Here is a 20,792-nt window from a genome sequence, read left to right as displayed (position 1 = left end):
TATCAGGCAATGCATTCCATAGTTCAACCACCCTCCATGCAAAGAAACCACTCCTCATCCTCTTGCTCACAGTTTCCTTTCGTAACTTCCAGGGATGGCCCCTTGTCATCACTCCTTCCCGCTGTTCAACCAACCTCCCCAGTGTCATCCCTGTAACCACCTCTCAACAGTTTGAAAGTCTCCATCTTATCACCTCTCCTTCTATCTACCAAACTTTGCAGTCCACATTCCCTCAGCTGATCCTCATAACTAACATTGTACAGTCCTGAAACTGTCTTTGTTCTCTGCCTCTGTACCCTTTCCAAAGTTAATTTATTCCCTTCAAATCCTGGGGACCAAATCTGAGAACAATAGTCTAAGTGTAGTCTGATCAGGGTCTTATACAACGGAATGATAACTCTTTTATCTCTGCAGGTCAGCGTCTTTCTCATTATTGCAGCAATCCTTTATGTTCCCTTCACCACCTTTGCAATATGTCCCTTGAATTTCAGGTTTCTATCAATCATCAACCCCCAGATCTCTTGTCTCCCCCTACTTCCTCCAGTATAGCTCCTCCAATAGAGTATGCAGCGTCCCAAACCTCAAGCCATTACATTTTGCTGCATTAAACTGACACCCCCATTCATTTACTAATCTGTCTAGCTTATTCAAATCCTCTTGCAGGGCTACCACATCTGCGCTATTACTAATAATCCTTCCCAGCTTCGCATCATCCGCAAACAACTGAATATCCCCCCCTGCAATCTACTGACAATGTCATTGATATAAAGGTTAAACAATATAAGTCCCAGTACTGAGCCCTGTGGGACTCCACTTGTAACCCTCTGCCTCCTTGAAACTGTCCGACCATACACAATTCTCTGATACCTATCAGACAGCCAATCCTGAATCCAGTTGACCAACCTGACATCCAGATCCATGTGTTGCAACTTAAATATCAGCTTATCATGTGGTACCCTTTCAAATGCCTTTGCTAAGTCCAAGAAAATGGCAGTATATGCCTTTCCTCTCATCTACTGCTCTTGTAACTTTATTATAAAAGGCTATCATATTACTAAAACAAGAGTGCCCCTTCACAAATCCATGTTGACTCTCACAGATAATATTACCCTCATCCGCCCAACTGTATACGGTCGCTGACTAATTTCTCCAAGATCTTAACAACTACTGATGACACACAAACTGGCCTATAATTAGACACTTCCAGTCTGTTACCACCCTTATGCAATGGCTATCTTACCTTCCTTCCATTCCCTGGGCACTTTTCCCATAGCTAGACTTTCATTGAAAAGCCAGGTCAAAGGATCTGTCAGTTCTTTAGCACATTCTCTCAACACTCATGGTGAAATACCATCCAGTCCCACAGCTTTACTGACATCCAGAGTACTCAGTATTTGGAACACACTCTCCTCCTGCACCTTTAAACCTCAAACTTGCCCTATCCCTCTAGTATTAAAATTTACTCCTCCAGGATTAAATACTCCATTAAAGTGTTCATTGAACAACTCCACTGTGTCCTCTGCATCAGTCATTCCCATTTTTATCCCACAATGTTATTTTTCCACAGTCATTTCTCCTCCTACTGGCCATATAGCTGAAAAAATTCCATAGGATTTTCTTTGGATCTTAGGGCTAATCTCTTCTAATATTCCAGTTTCGCCTTCCTTACCATACTAGTCACTCTCCTGGCCTATGTCTTATATTCTTCATGCATCATCTCTTCACCTGTCTCCTTATATCTCTTCCATAGCCTCTTTTTCGCATGCAGTTCCTGTTTAATATTGTTTGTCATCCACTTTACTCCAAATTGTGTCCCCTTCTTCACTCGTGGAATACAGCTTACTATTGCTGCTAACAAATATTCCTTCACAATTTCTCAAGCACTAATGATATCCTGTCCTTCCAATTCCTTCCTCCATGAAACTTCCCCAAGTTGACGTCTAAGACTCTTACAATCACCTGCCTTATAATTCCACATGCATTTTTTTTTCTTTGATACTCCTGCATGTCTATTCATCTTCAAAATCAAAACCATATGGTCACTCTCTTCAGCTGGTGGGAGAGATGTCATCTCAGTTATTATCAGCTTTTCTGATGCTATGACGAAATCCAGAACTCTTGAACCTCTTGTTGCCTACGACATTTGTGACTCAAGAATTCTAGAAATTCCATTCCCTTATTACTACCTGAAGTTTCCTCTTCCCAATTTATATTGCTGTAGTTAAAATCTCCCATAACAATCATTCTTCTTGCACTTGCCAAACTTAGCTGTCTAAACATCTCCTGGTCCCCACCCTCTCTGCTCTTTAGTCTGTAGCGATACCCCACTAAATATCCTGTCTTGCCACCTCTACCTCACACCATATTCTTTCAAAATCATTAGTGTCACCGCCTTCCAAAGCCTCCACTCTTAGAGGACATAAGTTGTCACTTATAAGTAGGACTTCACCACACACTTTCCCCTCCTATCCTGCCAAAAAATGCTGTACCCTGCTACTTCTATTCCTGTTATTATATCCTCTTCTGTCAACCACGTTTCTGTGATTTCAATAATCTTTGACCAGTCTGATGCCATCATTGCCACCAATTCCTCTCCTTTATTCTGCATACTCCTGGCATTAGTATAAAGCATAAAAATGCCATTGTTTCTATACCCAGCATTATCCCCCTCTAGACTCCACTAGGCTCAGCGTTACCTGATGTCGTCCCCCTTCTCCCAAGTGCCCATTCCCAAAGAGACCACTCCTGCTGCCATCCACCCTGGAACACACCAATTCGTTCAGAACAGCAATCTCTCCAGATGCCTATGTCCTTCCTCATTCAAATGCAAGTGGTCTCTCGTGTACAGTTCCTCTCTGCTCTCAAATGCACTCCAAGCATTCACATATTTGAATGCTCTCTTTTGACACATTCTAGCTATTATGTTATTCAATATCTGCTCTTTTGCTCAGCTTTTCACAATCATACCTAGGCAACACACACACTATCTTTCCTCTCTGCGGCTTCTTTCGTACAACCTCAAGCAAGAATCTCATATCTCTCGCTGCCCAATTTACATTACCTCTCGAGTCATTTGTTCCTACCATCACTATCATCTCATCCACCCTTTCACCCCCTCTTAATTGCCATAGCCACACTTACTATCATTCCTCTAGGCAAAAAATCTTCACGCATCCTATCTTGAACCACAGTTCATTGCATCCCCATACATTACACCTCTTACCACCCTATTCCTCGATTGCTTACCTGCATCCCTTACGGTTCCTGTGCTCCCTTGCATTCCTCTCATTCCCTCTCTCCTACTGTTTCCATTCTCTCCTCTTCTGTCACATAACTCTCTCTCATTCTCCTCTCTTCTACTGTTCTTATTCTCACCTCTTCTAACATTCTCATAACTCTCTCTCATTCTTACTCTTCTACTGTTGCTATTCTCTCCTCTTCTATCATTCCCATAACTCTCTCTCACTCCTGCTCTGATTCGCTTTGCATTCGTCTCTTCCATTCGCCTAATCTCATCTTTCACACTTCTCATCTCATTCCCTAGAATTTCACCTGCTCTTTCAGCTCATCTCTCTCTCTCTCTCTCTCTCTCTCTCTCTGTGTGTGTGTGCAAGTCAGCCACTCTTATTTGCCATTCATCCTCCCAATTGAGACCATCAACGAAAACTTCACTATCATTCAACCTTTCCATCCCCCCCCACTTTCATTATTTTATTCAGATTTCTCTCACCCTCTATCATACCACTCATCTCTTTACATGGAGAATCTCCTGTCTCTTACTCAATGAGGTCAGTTATAGTCATCTCTAACTCACCACATTCCTCCCATTGCCTGCATTTTGCACATGTACGTATTCCCCCCCCTTCTCTCAACCGCCGGTAAGCATACATTCCGCAAGTCCTGCATGCTACAAAATCCCATATGATATTATGCAAAATGGAGTCCTTAAATGTGTGTGTGTGTGTGTGTGTGTTGGGGGACTTGGTGATACGCCATTTGCAATTTCAACTGCCGCTGTCGCCATTATTCAAAATAGTATCGCTAATTAGTATCAAAAATAGTGCTGCAACTAAATGCTAAATAAGTATAAGGGAGTATAACTATATAAGTAAAAGTACAAACAATTACAACAAAACATTTAAGTATACTATTATTATTTACTATACTATATAATATACTATATAATATATATACAGGTAACCCTCATATAACGCGGTAATTATACAACTCGGTTTCACTATAACACGGTCTACAAATTGTAGCAACCCTTGTTCAACGCGGTACTTATACAATGCAGTTTCGATATAACGCGGTCTACAAATTGCAGTAATCCTTCATCTTTTCATATATTTTTCACTGCGTAACTTAAAAATCAAATTTTTTCATTAAATTTGTGTATGCCTGTATCGCCATGTAGTTATAAGTAGCGAATTTTAGGGGAAATACCCTTTAGCACACATGTATGTCAACTGTTTACTGTATAAAATGTTAATTATTGTTGAAAGTTGTCTTCGTTTTCTGCCAGGAAAACGCATTAAAAATCATAAGTGTGTTAATCTCAAGGTGAGCAGTTTATTTTCTGGTGACAATATGTAATGTTTTTTTTTTTTTTTATGTAAAAAAATTATTTCTATAGTAATGGCCACTTAAAGGGCTTTTGCGATATGGTTGAAAACGAAATTAGTGAATTAATTGATAAGGAAATTAATTTAAATTAGGAGAAACTGGTACAATTAATAGATGACGTCGAACCAAATGGCATGGAAAGTTCTGTCGAAGATTCTGATTGCGATGAATCCGTTAAAAAATTCAGTTTAAAGAAATTAAAAGGATTGGACTTGACAAGAAAGTTAGGAAGCTCTTTTATGGATAAAGATCCCTCAACAGAGGACTCTAGAAAATTCACGAGACAATTGGATATTTGTTTAGCTCTGTATTATGAACTTAATAAAAAATGGCAGCATAGTGGTAAGCAAGGTCTTATTACTGACTTCTTGATAACTAAACCAGCTGAAGTATGCAATGAGAATTATACAAATGATGTCCAAGAGATTTCAAGTGATGACGACTTCTGGCCACTCTTAAATAAAGAAATTCTGATTACTTGTAATATATACAAAATGTTCATTTTGAAGACGATGATGACGATTGAAATATGCACTTTATTATGTGCAATGATGTTTACGTACAATTTGTAATTTTTATACTATATATTTGTTTCATAGTTTATATGTTTTCTTAACTTACATGAATTAAATAAAAAAATATTTTTATTGGGTATGTCACTGTTGTTTATATAATTTTCAAAAAAAATTATTTCAGAACCTAACCATACTTTTTGTATGTGATCTGAGTCTTGCATAATGCGATTTATATAACACTGCATTTCTATGGAACCTAACATCCGCGTTATATGAGCTTTACCTGTATATAATAATATATAATATAATATAATATATATATGTATATATAATATACTATAATTGTTATTTTTATTTTAGGAGATGCCTGGTATCCTGAGGTCACTCATTGAAGTATCATTAAATATAAATCCTTTTCAAAGGTGAGGAAAGATTTAGTAATAAAAAAATACTGATTAATTTCTGAAATGAAAGAACTTCACGATTTACTTTTCTTTGTGCATTATGTGAAAGACTGACAGCAACTTAGCATTTGATTTTGTCAGTTAACTTCCAAAGGCATTGAAATTTAAAATTCAAAAAGCCTTTTTAAAGTTTGAAGATCTTCTTTTTCATTGGCCTAATCTTAATCTGATTGTGTCATTTTTTTGTAATTTCATGTCTCTTGTTTTTAGCTCTTTCTGTAAAGAATCTTAATTTTTCCACATTCCTTGCATGCAAGCACTATCAGCACTACCTTGGAATGCAAGCTGATTGTTAAACAGGTTCTATATTGTGATGCGCTTCAACTTTGTCCATCTTACCATAATGATGATGATGTATACGATACACCATATGAAATATCTATAGATCATTTAAATATTAGTTATTAAAACTGATTTATTCAAAGCAGGCATTCCCTGAACATTATAAAAACATTTTTGAGCATTCTGTGTTTCCAAGTGTTCCAAAAAATTTGTTGAACTTTCTATTTCAAATTCAATGCATTGAAATATCTAGCCACAGTACAGTTTGGCAGGGAAGTTATACAGTAATTGTCTGTTTGAACACATTACCCTGAAATCCATTATGTTAATTTCTGCTCAGTTTCAGTTTGTACTTAAGATTTTTGGCATGCATTACCCCCACTATTTAGTTATTGCTGTATTTCATTAGTACAAATGATTAATTGTATTTTAAAATGTTTGACGGAATAGTTGCACAGAATTCAAAATTAGAGAATAATGTTACTTCTTAAGCTGTGAATTTAATTTCTTTTCTCTTATCTTAAATCTTATCAAGAACATGTGATTGAAATGCTTTTGTATCAGTCAGAAAATATCAAGCAAATGAGTCAGATAAACATGTTTCAATAATTATTATATCCTCTTTAATACTTTTAGGGAAAAAAATAAATTTATATATATTGCATGTGTGTGTGTGTGTATTATACTGTGGGCCATACTGAACTTTTCTCCAGAGATAATTTTATTCAAAAGTGGATTCTTCCATGCTTGCAAATTTGGTTTCAGCTCTTGAAATGTGCTTCATTTTTAATTTGAACATTAACTGCATTCTTGTACTTTATTGTTTTGATTAATTTGAAGTTCTCTCTCTCTCTCTCTCTCTCTCACACACCCACCCACCCATAAATTTGTAAATATATGAATAATTCAGAAAAATTGGTATATTAGAGTGCGATTTGCACGAAAGTGAATGACAAGGAGGGGGATTTTTGGCAGGGAACAAATTTAGTTCAAATTTTCACTGATAGAGGGCAGTATACCACATGCCTCATTTGTGAGATACTTGCAAATGAGAGTCCTATAAAATGCACGGTTTACCACTGGAAGCTTGTAATGAGCATGTGCGAAATGAACAGAATTGTTTAGTGAAAAGAAAGGTTTGTTGCTGTGATGCTAACATTGGTGGATAATGCATTGTTAGTGAAGTTGTTTTACACAAGTGGGGAATGAGCAGCGGAAGCTTTACGAAATTTTTGAAATCAGAAAAGAATGAAGAAAGATCAAGATTCTATCACTCCTGCTGGAGTACAGTCTCTAATATGATGTTTCAAGGAAACTGGAAATTTGTCAGATCGCCCTCACACTGGCAGACCAGTTCTATCAGAAGCACATACCAGCACTGTGGTATCGTAAACGAATTCCCTAGCAGTACAATCAACGAGCAGTGTGGACAAATAGCGAAATGTTCATATTCCTCATCCTTTATGGTGCGTTAAACTTGTATCCATACAAGCTGCAATGTCTTCACCAGCTGTTACAAAGAAATGATGCCGCTAAGCAGGAAGAATTTGCAATATGGGCTTTGACAAAAGTTATCAAACCTCTGGACAGACAAAGCATTTTTTGTTGCATGGGACAATTAATATGCATAACTGTCAAATTTAGGCACAGGACAATCCACACGCTACACAGAGGAGCAATTGCATTCACCACAACTTGCTGTTTGGTGTGGCTTTAGTGCATTCGTCACTGTTGGTCTCTTCTTTTATTTTTCTTTGAAGAGCCATGTTCAATAAGGGACTGGATGACATGTTCAATAAATGCACAGCTCTACTTGCAACTGCTACGTGAAAACATGGTACCATTCTTGCAGGGAAAAAAAAATATTCTTCACACAGTCACATTCATGCAGGATGGGGGTGCCATCTCATATCCCGTGAAGCAGTTTCTCACCAGCACATTTGGTGAAGAATAATTCATCAGTTGCAATTGAACTTGGCATGGGTCCCTCTGTTCCTGGACTTGACACCAGTAGATTTTTGGTTATATGGCTATTTAAAGTCCTGGGTGTATCTGAGCAGCCCATCTTTCTTCCATTTGCCAGGAAGTTGCTTGCATCCATCCATCCAGATATTCTCCATGCTTCTGTAAATGGTGTTCTCACTCATTTTCAGCATGTAATTGCTTGTGCCAGCAGACACATTTAACAATTACTGTAGTGATATTTAATGGGTTTGCTGCATGCTTCTGTAAATGGTGTTCTCACTCATTTTCAGCATGTAATTGCTTGTGCCAGCAGACACATTTAACAATTACTGTAGTGATATTTAATGGGTTTGCTGCATGTGAATAAATAATTTTATTTGCTAATAAATAATTTTATAAAATAATTTGCTGCATATGAAAATAGCATTCTGACTGTCATTACTGTTGTTGCCCTCTACCAGTGAAAATTTGAACAAATTTTTCACCCACCAAAAAAATCCTCCTGCTTTTAATTTTTATGCAAACTGCACTCTAATATACCAATTTTTCTGATTTTTATGAATTATCAAAGTATTTACAAATTTATGGGACACCCTTTGTATATCTGTCATCCATCAGTAGCTCTGACAGGCACTTAAGCGCCCATGGTCTTCCAAGTATCCTTGGATTTCCTAACCATAAAACGAGGATAAGGCGGTTATCCCTATGTCCCCAAGCATTCTTGTCTGTAAATTGCTTGTGTTCTACTGGCCAGTTTGCTTGTTCTGAAGGACAAAAAAACCCGAATTTCTGGGAGAAAAAACCCTCTCCCTATGTATGAGACTGGCGAACTCACCTTTAGTTGAAAGAGACCAGATAAAGGTTCCTCATGTCATGGATGGGAATCAACCCCAGATCTTTCTGACCAAAGGACTTCGTCTATACTGACTGAGCTACAGAGGCTCTCCCTGTGTGTGTGTGTGTGTGTGTGTGTGTGTGTGTGAGAGAGAGAGAGAGAGAGAGAGAGAGAGAGAGAGAGATAACTGATTGAGTTGGCTGAGAGACATAATTTTGAAGCAGATTAAATGACTTAGAGGCCAAGAGATAAAAATAGAAACACTATTTTATTTAAAATAAAATAGTGTTTCTATTTTAATCTCTTGATTTTTTTTGTTCTGTAAATACTTCATACTGTTTTACAAGTTTGTCAATCTAATGATTTTTTAACAAGTTGTCATTTTCAACAAGTTAGTATGAATTCTTTGGTTGTAAACTTTCTGATGATCAGGTACTGTATGATCTCATGACTCTCCGTGTGTTGGATTGCTATTAACAAAATTAAATGAATACGGTAAAGTGGGAGTAAATGTTGTTGTGAGCTATGGAGGCTCATACCTATTATAGCTGCCTAGGTAAATATGGGCTTTTCATGTTCTTGTTTAGTTTGCTTATTTTAATTTTTAATTTAAACATAAAATGCACCCACTTCAATCATCTAATTTTGATTTTGAAACAGTCAACTAATTACATTTAATGAAAACCCCAAATACCTTGGAGTTACTCTGGATCTATCGCTAAGCTTCAATAAACATATTAACAATGTTGCAGTCAGAGCAAAAAGAAGACTAAATATCATGAAGAGTATCTCAGGTAAAGAGTGGGGAGCCAATGCTAAAACCTTAAAAGTCACATATACCTCTATTATCCATTCCATAATGGAATATGCTTCACCTATCTGGATGCAAACATCATGAACCAGTTTAGACAAGCTTATAAAAATTCAGAAAAATGCAGCTAAAATCATATGTGGACTAAGGAATACAACTCCTGGAAAAATAGCAGAATTCGAATCCAACTTTGTTCCTTTAAAAATTAGGTGGCAAGAAAATCTTACCAAATTTGTAGAAAAAAGAGCCAGCCTTGCACATCATAGAACAAGTGAACTTTTTAAAAACTGGAAACCAACAAACAGAATAAAGAAAAAATCAACAATGCATGAAATCATAGAAAATAAAATTCCCTTGGATTGTCCAAATAAAATAGCCGATTACCCAGCATTTCCTCCAAATAAAGACAGGAAAAATATAGTTATCAACTCTCAAATAGGGAAACATGAGAAAAAAAGCCTAGAAAACCCTGAAATCTTGAGCTCACTAGCTCTTTCAAAAATAATGTAATATGGACCTGACTCAATAAAGATCTACCTACATAGATGGCTCCAAAAATTCAAATGGCAATTCTGGGAGTGGCGTACTCATCTATGGCTCTCATAATATAGAACTAAAAACAACTAACAGTATTGGATGCAACTCATACCATGCAGAATTAATAGCCATTAACACAGCACTGCAATATTTGGACAAACAAAACCCGAAGGAGTTTGTCCTTCGGGTGCACAGATTCCTTAGTAGCCCTTCAAGCTATTAAGAACTGCTACACTAGCCATCAAGAATACTTAGAGACATAGCAAAAAACATAAACAAACTACATAAGGATTCCGAAATAATTTTCCAATGGATCCCATCCCATGTGGGATTAAAGGGAAACGAAACTGCAGATGAAGTAGCAAAAATGGCCGCAACATCAAGTGATACCATAGATTTTAATCTTTTTAAAACCACCCAAAAAGTAAACATAAAAAGAACAATTCTTCAGGACATGACTCACCACTAGTACACAGAAAATCCAGGAGCTACCATCAACTCCAAGTTTAATCGCAGTGCCACTACCATGATCTCTTGCCTCAAGACCGGCCACACAAGACCAATTAAGTTTAGCAATGGTATAAAAGTTTTCCCCAACTGCAAAATCTGTAACATCGAGGAAGCATCACCAATGCATTTGCTAAACTGTATGAATATTTTCAAATGTTAACTCTATAACAACCCAGAAAAGGTGCTGTATAAAGTACATGAACTCGAACTCTATGATCTAGTGTAATAATACCATGGGATAATTAAAAAAAAAAAATAAATAAAATTTTTGATTTAGAATTTATTATTCAATATTTCCCAAATTATTCTTTATCTTCATTTTCCCCCATATTAGGCTTAAGGACTTGTCATGACAAGCATCATATGAAACTAATACTATTATGTTGGGGTTAATTATATTTACATAGCCTGCTGTATCAGAGCACGTGTTCTCTGTGTAGTTTGATTTTGCAGGATGAAAATCTTGAGTTTCCAGTAGGAATATTCTGTACTTCCATTATGAGACCATTTAATTCACATTTAACTGAAAAGTTCCTGTAAAGGCTCTTCACATCCTGAAAGAGATTCAAACCCAAGTCTTTCCAATCAAAGAGCATCATGGTTACCAGCTGAGCTATGGAGGTTCACATATGCAAAATTTGTGAGCATCAGAACCCATATCTAAAATGAAATAACGAATATAATAGAATGTAAAAGTGGACAGGCTTTGGGTAGTAATAATATAGCAATAGAAAAGCTTATAAAGAAACTGCTGTTGATAAACTGCAACTGATCTTTAACAGTGTGCTAGAAACTGAAAAGATAACTAAACAGTGGAAAGAATAATTTTTAATTCCTAAGAAAAGAGATCTCACTAGATGTGAGAATTGGAGTAATTAGCCTACTGTCAGTACCTGCAAAATTTTTCTATAAAATATTGATAAATAGGATTAAAAATGAAGTAGAAGAAGTAAGGCATGTGAGAATACTGTTCTTGGTTTTAGAGCAGGTGGGAGCTGTGCATCACATTTTTACTTTAAAAAACACCAGTGAACAAATCATAGAATTCAGTAGCTCATTATACCTCAGTTTGTAGATTTTGCTAAAGCAATTTACAGTATTGATAGAGAAACAGTATGGTTAATTATTAAAAGTTACGGAATTCCTGATAATTATGTGAGAATAATAATAAAAAAAAATGTATAAGGAAAGTAAAAGTTACGTTATTGCACAGTGAACGACATCCAGATGATTTGAGATAAGATCTGGTGTAAGGTAAGTTTGTGTAATGTCTGGGTTATTGTTTAATATAGTCATTGATCTGCAAATGATCTTTAACAGTGTGTTAGAGACTGAAAAGATACCAAAGTGGAAAGAAGCAACTAATTATAATCCTAAGAAAGGAGATCTCATGAGATGTGAAAATTGGAGGGAAATTAGTCTGTCAGTATCTGCAGAAATCTTCTGTAAGATATTGATAAACAGGATTAAAAATGAAATAAAGAAGACATTAAGGCATGAACAGTTGGGTTTAGAATAGATGGGAGTATTTCATTTCATCTTTACTTTAAAGAACATCATTGAACAAAACATAGAACTTAGAAGTCCATTACACTTAAATTTTAAGTATGATGGACTTCTAAGTTGGAATTCCAACAAATATGCAAGAATAATTAAAGAAATGTATGAAGGAAGTAAAAGTTGTGTTACTGTACAGCAAATAATGTATGGTTGGTTTGAGATAAAGACTGGTGTGAGGCAGGGTTGTGTAGTGTCTGGTTTACTGTTTAACATATTCATTGACTGGATTATGAGAAAAGTGAACAAGTGCAAGAAGAGGAATTAAATGGAATTCTCTGTCACAGTTAGAAGATCTAGATTATGCTGATGACTTAGTTTTGATATCATCAAAATACAATGATATGCAAACAAAATTGGAAGACTTGTATAAAACAGCTGAAATGATTGGTCTTAAAATAAATAAGACTAAAACAAAAGTGCTTAAACTAAACAGCAAATGCCACAAAGAGATCAAAATCAATCAGCATGCTATTTTTTTTTTTTTTGTTGTGCATATACACGAGAGGTTGGTTAATCAACCTATAGTACATTAGTACTGTGTATGTTATAGAAGAAGTTAGGAATTTTACATACTTGGAAGCAAATGTAGATACTCAAGGTGGAAAACTGACAGGGATATAATGCCTGACAAGTTAATACTGCTTTCAGAAAATTAAATAATATATGGAAATCTTCAAAATACATTAATAAAACCAAAATAAAGATCTTCAATAGCAGTGTTAAGGCTGTATTATTATATGGATCAGATACATAGAAGCTGCCCAAAAAAAACAGGAAGCTAAATTAAATAGTTTTCAAACTAAATGTCTGTGTAAAATATTAAAAATATTTTTGCCGTAACATGGTATGGTGAGGCTATAATAAAACATGCTATAGATGAGCAAGTTATAACATTGAGTTTTCCTGGAGCAAAAATTAAGAATATAAAGGAAGCAATTCAAATACAGAAAAGAAAAGTAAATGAAATCATAGTTGTAGTAGTTACTAGCGACTTAACTGGCGATAAGTTCAGTATGAGAGAGAACATGAAAGGGTTGTTGGAAGAGGCGAGCGTGAAGAGCGATAAAGTGAAAATTGTCAGTGTTTTATCTCGCTGTGATAAAAATTAATTAAGAAGAAGGGCTATGATGGCATACGATTCGATGCATAGGCTGTGTAAAAGGAATGGATGCGAGTTTTTGGATGTGTGGAGTGAGTTTGAGGGAAGATTGCATCTGTATAAGAGAGATGGCATACACCTGAATGCGTTTGGTATCAGGAGTCTAGAAAAATTGATAACTGGTATGGGACCTAACACAGAGTCAGAAACTAAATTATAAAGGTATGAATGGTGTGAATGCGAGTGTTAGAGCGACAATGTTATATATTAATGACAGGAATGGGCTTTATCATGGAAATGTCGACGAGGAGAGAACAATTTCAGATTTGTGTTTGTCCAGTTCAGACCTATCAAATTTGTGCAAAGATGTCTGCATGTATAAGGCACTAGAGAAGAATAGAGATTTGCAAGTTGCCCAATTGTGTCACGCAGAGTGCAGACAATACAATACAAAAGAACAAACAAGTAGATTATTATGTCTGTACACGAATACTAGGAGTATCAGAAACAAAGGGATAGAGTTTGTTGCCTTAGTCCCTAGATGATGAACCTATGGTACGCGTGCGAGGTGGCACATCCGAGAATTTTGCTGGCACGTCAATGATTTACAGGTTATATCCTTTTATACACTTATAAATTATTCAACCTTTTTTTTTTAATTGTTATAATATGTACAAGTTAAATTTCGTTTTTCACAAGAGAGCAGCTATGAAGATGTACATATGATTGGTATAGTATTAACAAAAGATCGCATGACCCAAAGACAAAGGCACCATCAATTGAAATGCTAATTCTCTTCAACCGAATTCCATAACATCTGAAACTGTCATAACAACATTCACTATATATATTTCTTAGTTTTAACACATTCACGATGGGGTGTCATTTCTCATTACAGGATGGAGCCTCTCATTACAGGCGGGCTCAACTCACACAAAGTTTCAACCCTTGGTTGATTTTTATTGCTGCTGGTTTGCGTTTGAGCTGGCAGGCAAACTCGCATAAACATTATATGGCATGTTTCAATTCGTGGTAGAATTTTATTTGAAGTTAGCCTTGTGATCTGTTATAATGACATTGAGAATTTCAAATGCAATAAAACAAACACTTATTTCATGTAATTGAAAAATTGTACAATAGTTTTTAGTTAGATACTGTGTTTCCGGTGCAACATATGGTTTTGCTTGAGTCTATACAGCATAGTTTCTGTGAGAGGGTTCATGTGATTCATTAGTTAGCACCATTTTTATTCCACCTGTCTCTAATTGTGCTATTTGTTGAGAAATATATTACACAAAACTGCAAAATCCTTTTTACCTTATTCAGAGATACAATAAAACTACTTGTTTTTCTTGCATCTGCAGTATAATGGCTGTTGGGGTGGGCATGTTATTAACCCCAGGGAACGAGTTATTATCACCTCGACGTGAACTTGTTTAAACATTTTTCGTGCGCGAGGTGTATGCAAAACTTTTTGATGTCTTTTTTTCCTAAAGTAAAATCAGGGCTGTGAGTTATACACGAAGGCAAGTTATATTCGAGTAATAAATATGGTGAGCGTTTCGCCGACAAGTTGACATCCTTCTACTGCTTCCTCTGCTCAGGTGACATACATAAATATTTTTCTCAATACCGTTTTTTTTTTTTTTTTCCCTAAACCAACATCATTAAAATCAATTTAATAATACAATAATCAATTTTACACTGAATAATATAAATTATGATAATCAGAATGGGATATGTCAATGAAAATTAGCACAAATTAATTTAATGATATTGGCCTCAGGAAATTACAATATGCTACAAGATTTCATTATTCCAGTGATTGATAACTAATTTAAACGTACTTTTATATTTGTTAAATTAATTAATTAATTAAAATTAATTTTCTATTAATTTTTCCCCTATTAAAAACTGCCCGGCACATCAGCAACTCAATTTGTAAATTTTTGGCACTCCTACATAAAAAGGTTTGTCACCACTGCCTTAGTCAATATGTTGCAACCTCAGATTGTAGGTATTAGTGAGACCTAGCTATCAGAATCTGATAACTGGTATCGAGTGTCAAGGGTACAGTATTTTTGCCAAGGATAGAGAGATTATAGGATGATTGAATGCAGTTAGAGTCGAGACCTATGATTGTAGTACTACTACTAACAATATTTCATGTGGCAGTGAGTTTGAAGCCATCTGGTGTGAGGTAGAATCTAACATGATCAATTACATAGTGGAGTGTTGTTACAGACCTGGTGGATTGGTAGCTAGTGATGAAGAAATGCATCACCAAATAGAGATGATGAGCATGACAAGAGCAATCATAATGGTAGACTTTAATTATCCAAATATTGATTAGGTAGCAGTAGAATCTCATGATAAGAATGAAAATGCATTTATTGAGCTGCTGGACAACTTCCTCAAGCATGTGACAAAAGGAACTCGAGTCAAAGAGTGTTAGATTTGATTATAGTGTCAGAGGACATTTCAGTTAAAGATGTAACTATTCTGCCTCAGGTTGGTGACAGTGATCATGTGGTACTCACTTGGAGTGACTAAGTTTATGAATATTCCATTCAGAAAATGTTGCATGTTGAACTACAAAGTAGGAAATTATGACCAACTGAGGAGTATGCTGAGTTCAGTGGAATGAGATTGATTGCTGGATGGGAAGAATATCGACAGTGCATGGGAAGCATTTAAACAATACTTAAATGATGCGATATCAGAATATGTCCAGAGAGTTTGAAGAATAAATAGAGTAGGGGTCAAATGGATGTGTAATCTTACTAAGCAAGAAATTTGTAAGAAAAGGACGATGTGGAAGGAATACTGTGTGCATAAGGATGATGTCCGTTATGAACGTTGTAAGCAGCAGCCTAGAATATCACAAATGTTGTATGGATAGCAAAGTCTGAGTATGAAAAGAAGCAGGCTCTGTGTGTGCTAAAGATAACCCACAAGAATTCTATTGATATGCTGCAAGTAAAAGAAAGAATAAATATGAAAGAATAACTCTTCTAAATCCTCATGGCATGAGGATTACAGATGCAGAAGAGGTTGTTCAGCTAATGAGTGCCCATTTTTAAAAGCTATCAACCTGGTGTATGCAACATTGAGCTCACTCTTACCTCTTCACTAGATGAAGAAACGCAAGTGTTTGAGGATGAGGTATTAGAGGTCTTGTAAAAATTGAATAAGAATTCAGCAATAGGGACTGATGGGATATCAGCACGTGTGCTTAAAAGAGTGTTCAGCTGAACTGGCCATTCCTTTGACCAGACTGTTTAATATGAGTCTCACAACAGGGAAGATTCTGCAGGAATGGAAGGAATATATGGTAATTCCATTGCACAAGAATGGTGCAAGACCGATGTATCCAACTATTGACCAATTAGTATCTCAGGAGTGGTGGTGAAGATTTCGGAAAAATTTGTTAGGGCTTACATTCAGAAATGGGTTGACAGTGAATCTCTACTTTGCAATGAACAACATGGGTTTACTAAGGGAAAGTCATGTTTTAGCAACTTGCTCACATTCTATAACAATGTCATCATTGAGCTAGACAAGGGGAATGGATACACCATGATACTTTTGGATTTTGCTAAGGCTTTTGACAGAATGCCTCATAATAGACTGCTGTTGCATAAATTAGAGAATATGGGTTTGGATTATAGAATATTAGCATGGATAAGAGGATGGCTGACTGACAGATATCAAAAAGTGGTATACGGGGGATGTGAGTGTGCAAGTAAGGTAACAAGTGGTGTACCACAAGGACTAGTGCTTGGACTTCTGTTATTCAATCTGTATATTAATGATATTGGGAAGGATTTTTGACAAGCAACATACAGCTGTTTGCTGATGATGAAAAGATGGGTACGGTAATCAGAAATGCAGCTGATATGCAGTACTTGCAGAATGATTTGAATAGGCTGGAATTGTGGGCATGGAAAAATGGGTGTCAGTTCAATGTCAGTAAATGTAAAGTCATTCACTTTGGCATGATTAGATATCCAGTGTTGTATTATATTGGTGGGATTAGACTAGAAGAAAATGATGAGGCTAGGGATCTTGGAGTATTAATAGATAGGAAGTTGAAGTTCAGGGGCCATGTAGCAAAGATTGCAAACACAACTCAAAAGATAATTGTAATTCTGAAACAAATGTTCACATGTAAAGATAAGATTGTTATTTTGCCTCTTCACAAGGCCTTGATAAGACCTCACTTGGACTATTGTGCGCAGATCTGGTCTCCTGGTTTCCGTTGTGATTCTGACATATTGGAGAGAGTGCAAAGGAGTGTTAAAAATGATTAAAAATGATATCAGGATTGTGGAATACTGAGTGTGAAGACAGATTGAGAATTTGTAGATTGCAGACACTAGCAAACAGGAGAAAGAGGAGTAATATGATTGAGACTTACAAACTTCTGAAAGGGTCATACAGGATTTCAATTGATGGAATTTTTCAATTTATGGAGGGTGGGGAAAGGACATCCTTGGAAGCTGAAAATGAAGGCCACTAAGAAGGGGATGAGGGCTAGATTTTTCTCTCCGAGGATGGTGCGTAATTGGAATGGATTGCCATTGGATGTTGTGAGTGCAAGCAGTGTGAATGAATTCAAGAATAAGTATGATAGCTGGTGTGTGTGTAATATGTGGCCTCCCTCGATGAGTCTCTGACTCTCCGGAGGTAATAATAATAATAATAACAACATAGGAGGTAATAATAACAACATATGACTTATATAAGTTGACTGCACAAAAAACATCATTGATGAAATAAAAAAATGGAGATGGAAATGGATTGGACACATACTGAATGGATCCCAAGAGAAAAGTGGAAAAGCCTTAAGTAACCTGGCAGAGAATGACATTGAGCACACTCTCTTTGCTCCACTGAATTGTTGCTCTCCCAAGATATAAATCGCATCAACTCCACCTTCCTACGAAATAGTGATACATAGATGGTCTGTTGTGTCACCATTCCTCATGTTAAATGCATCTCAAAAGGTATAGCCAAACTACTTAGATCCATTGACTTACAATTTTTCTTCCATCTGTCAAAACGAAATGTACTTTTCTAGACTCAGCTAAAGATAAATTACTGCCTTTAGTCCACCCTAGAGTGTATCAAAGTCCTTACAGTTTGGGTTATATTTTGGCCAAACAGGTAGAACTGCGGCCATGAACATTTCGAAGTGAATAACATTTCGACTATGTTAAGTTTGATGAGCCAGAGCAATCAGACCTTGCAGAGCATGCTATCACCACCAGACACCGAGTTCTTTAGAAGAAAATTAAGGTTCTCCTTGGAACACTTACACAAAGACAGTTGTACTACCTTGCTATATCAACCAAATCTAAATAGAAATGGACTTAAAATTATTCCTCTTATGGGAAATAGTTCTTCACAAATTCCAGAATTAACTAAAATTTAATTATTATTATTATTATTATTATTTTTATTTATTATTAAATCTTGTTAAAGTTATTGTTATTATAACCTTAGTTGGCATATCCGTTCTGCAGCCAAAAGGCTGCAGGTTCAAATCCTGCCATGGGCATGGATGCTTGTGATTATCTGTGAAAATACTGGTGGTGAGCAGTAGATGGCACTGGTGTAGATGATGATGATGGTAGTTGCGGTTCACCGTAGTTGGTGAATTGAGTGGTGGAGACAAAACGTAGTTGTAGAGTTGTAGAGCAGGTGCACTCCCTCAATGAGCTGTTGGACTCCTTGGAGGTGTCATAATAATAATAATAATTATTATTATTAGACTATGATGTTATACATCATGTATGTGGAGTTTGCACATGTAATTATTGAATATACCAGTTTCCTTTTCTTAATTTGAAAGTCACACTGAAGATGCCCTTGATACTAGGGCAAAAATTTTATACTAATAAAAATATATACATGAGTTAAATCCATTTTATGTTATTTATTAACTAACAGAAGGTTATCTAAGGTAGTTTGTAGTCTTTGGAATGTTGGACATGTAGAACAATTGAGAAAATGCAGTTTTCCGAATCTAGTGAACAGAAAGAAGAGGGAGGGGAGGGGATATGATTGAAACTTAAGTTGATAAGGAGTTTTTCATAGGTTTTCATCATGTCAAATGACTCATAGTGGAATGTCCCCATTGTCATGATGAAAACCTATGAAAAACTCCTTATCAACTTAAGTTTCAATCATATCCCCTCCCCTCCCTCTTCTTTCTATTGTCTCTATGATATTTGTAATGAAGTTGGTTTAATGCTACTTTCTTTCATAATGTGATCCATATAGATGAAGTGGATCTATAGCCCTTCTTTGTCATACAACATTTTACATCAAACCATCTTTCTCTTACTCTTTCAATTCTAATAGCTGATTTACATCTTATCTGTATTCATAAGAGTTCTTCATGGTATAAACAACACTAAGCGAAAAACATAATAACAATAATCTGACAAGAACTAATATTTTGCTGGTTTTCGAACCAGCAGAATATTAGTTTTTGCAGAATCATCAAACTACAAATTACATCTGTTGCAAGCACACAACACTCAACCAAATAGTTGTTAGAAACAGTTCAGACTGTAACTGAAAAAGAACTATGTCCTGACAAGGCATCCTAAATGTTTTATAGTCTCTCAAATTGGCATTGCCCATAAAGTATCCCTCCCCTAACCTCAACAAGTATGGCTGCATTAATTGACAAACATTAAATGACTTTCTCCAAGATCCACCAAAGATCTGGGGGAACAGTCATTCTGAGAGTAGATATAACCTGACTTCTCCAAATTAACTTGATGGTTTTCTGATCCATAGAGTACAGCTTGTTAGGACATTAATACTTTTTCAGTTACAGTTTGACAGCTATTTGGTTGAGTGCTGTCACATTTGTGTAATTTGTGCTTGAAAACCACTGAAATATTAGCAAGTTCATTAAATTAATTATATATTTTTCTATTGATGATGTTTATACAGTCTGTTATAAATAACTACCAACACCTAAGCCTATTTATACATATATATGATATTTAAATTGTTCATATTTGGTCTAAATATATTACAACTAATAACTTTATTTTAATGAGACCATAAGTTTTTTAATAAAGATCATACAATAGCCAATTAGTTTCGCTAGCTTCTGACTAGCTTTCTCAAGGCTGTAACTGTGCTAATACAAATGCAAAAAAACAGAGCCCAAAAGTTTATTTCAAAAGAAGATGTACAGTTAGAACTGACTCAAATCGCAAATACTCTTAATGAGATAGAGTATTTGCGATAGAGTTACCCTACATATTTCATATCTTAATGAGATAGAGTTACCCTACAAACATTTTAAAGAAATTGCTGTTTAAAAATAACCTTCAACAACGTGAAACGGTGCCCCAACACGTGTCCACAGCAGTCATACCATATGTGAGTACAGTGTCCAAGAAATTAGCAAGAATGTTAAAGGATCATAACATCAGAGTGGTTTCAAAACCAACTACCACGATCAGACAAATCTTAAGATCACCTAAAGATAAGGTCCCATTTTTTAAATATCCAGGAGTGTATGAAATTCCATGCACGTGTGTCCTTTCTTATATTGGAC

General features: G+C 35.9%; 1 protein-coding gene across 7 annotated transcripts in view; it reads left to right on the top strand.

Annotated features, from left to right (window-relative positions):
- LOC150104805 (TBC domain-containing protein kinase-like protein) overlaps positions 1–20,792 on the top strand; it is a 559,840-nt gene that overhangs the window by 168,973 nt on the left and 370,075 nt on the right. For all 7 annotated transcript variants that reach the window (XM_090395364.1, XM_090395368.1, XM_090395367.1 and 4 more), the window contains exon 9: positions 5,502–5,563. In XM_090395364.1, the coding sequence (XP_090251490.1) occupies positions 5,502–5,563 (62 nt within the window). The remainder of the gene's footprint in view (positions 1–5,501; positions 5,564–20,792) is intronic.

Source organism: Typopeltis vanoorti, chromosome 7, assembly GCF_054136105.1.
Source record: "Typopeltis vanoorti isolate ZY-2024b chromosome 7, IOZ_Tvanoo_1.0, whole genome shotgun sequence".
Classification (NCBI taxonomy): domain Eukaryota; kingdom Metazoa; phylum Arthropoda; class Arachnida; order Uropygi; family Thelyphonidae; genus Typopeltis; species Typopeltis vanoorti.
The sequence above is the reverse complement of the archived record's forward strand: the minus strand, read 5'-3'. Positions and strand labels throughout refer to the sequence as shown.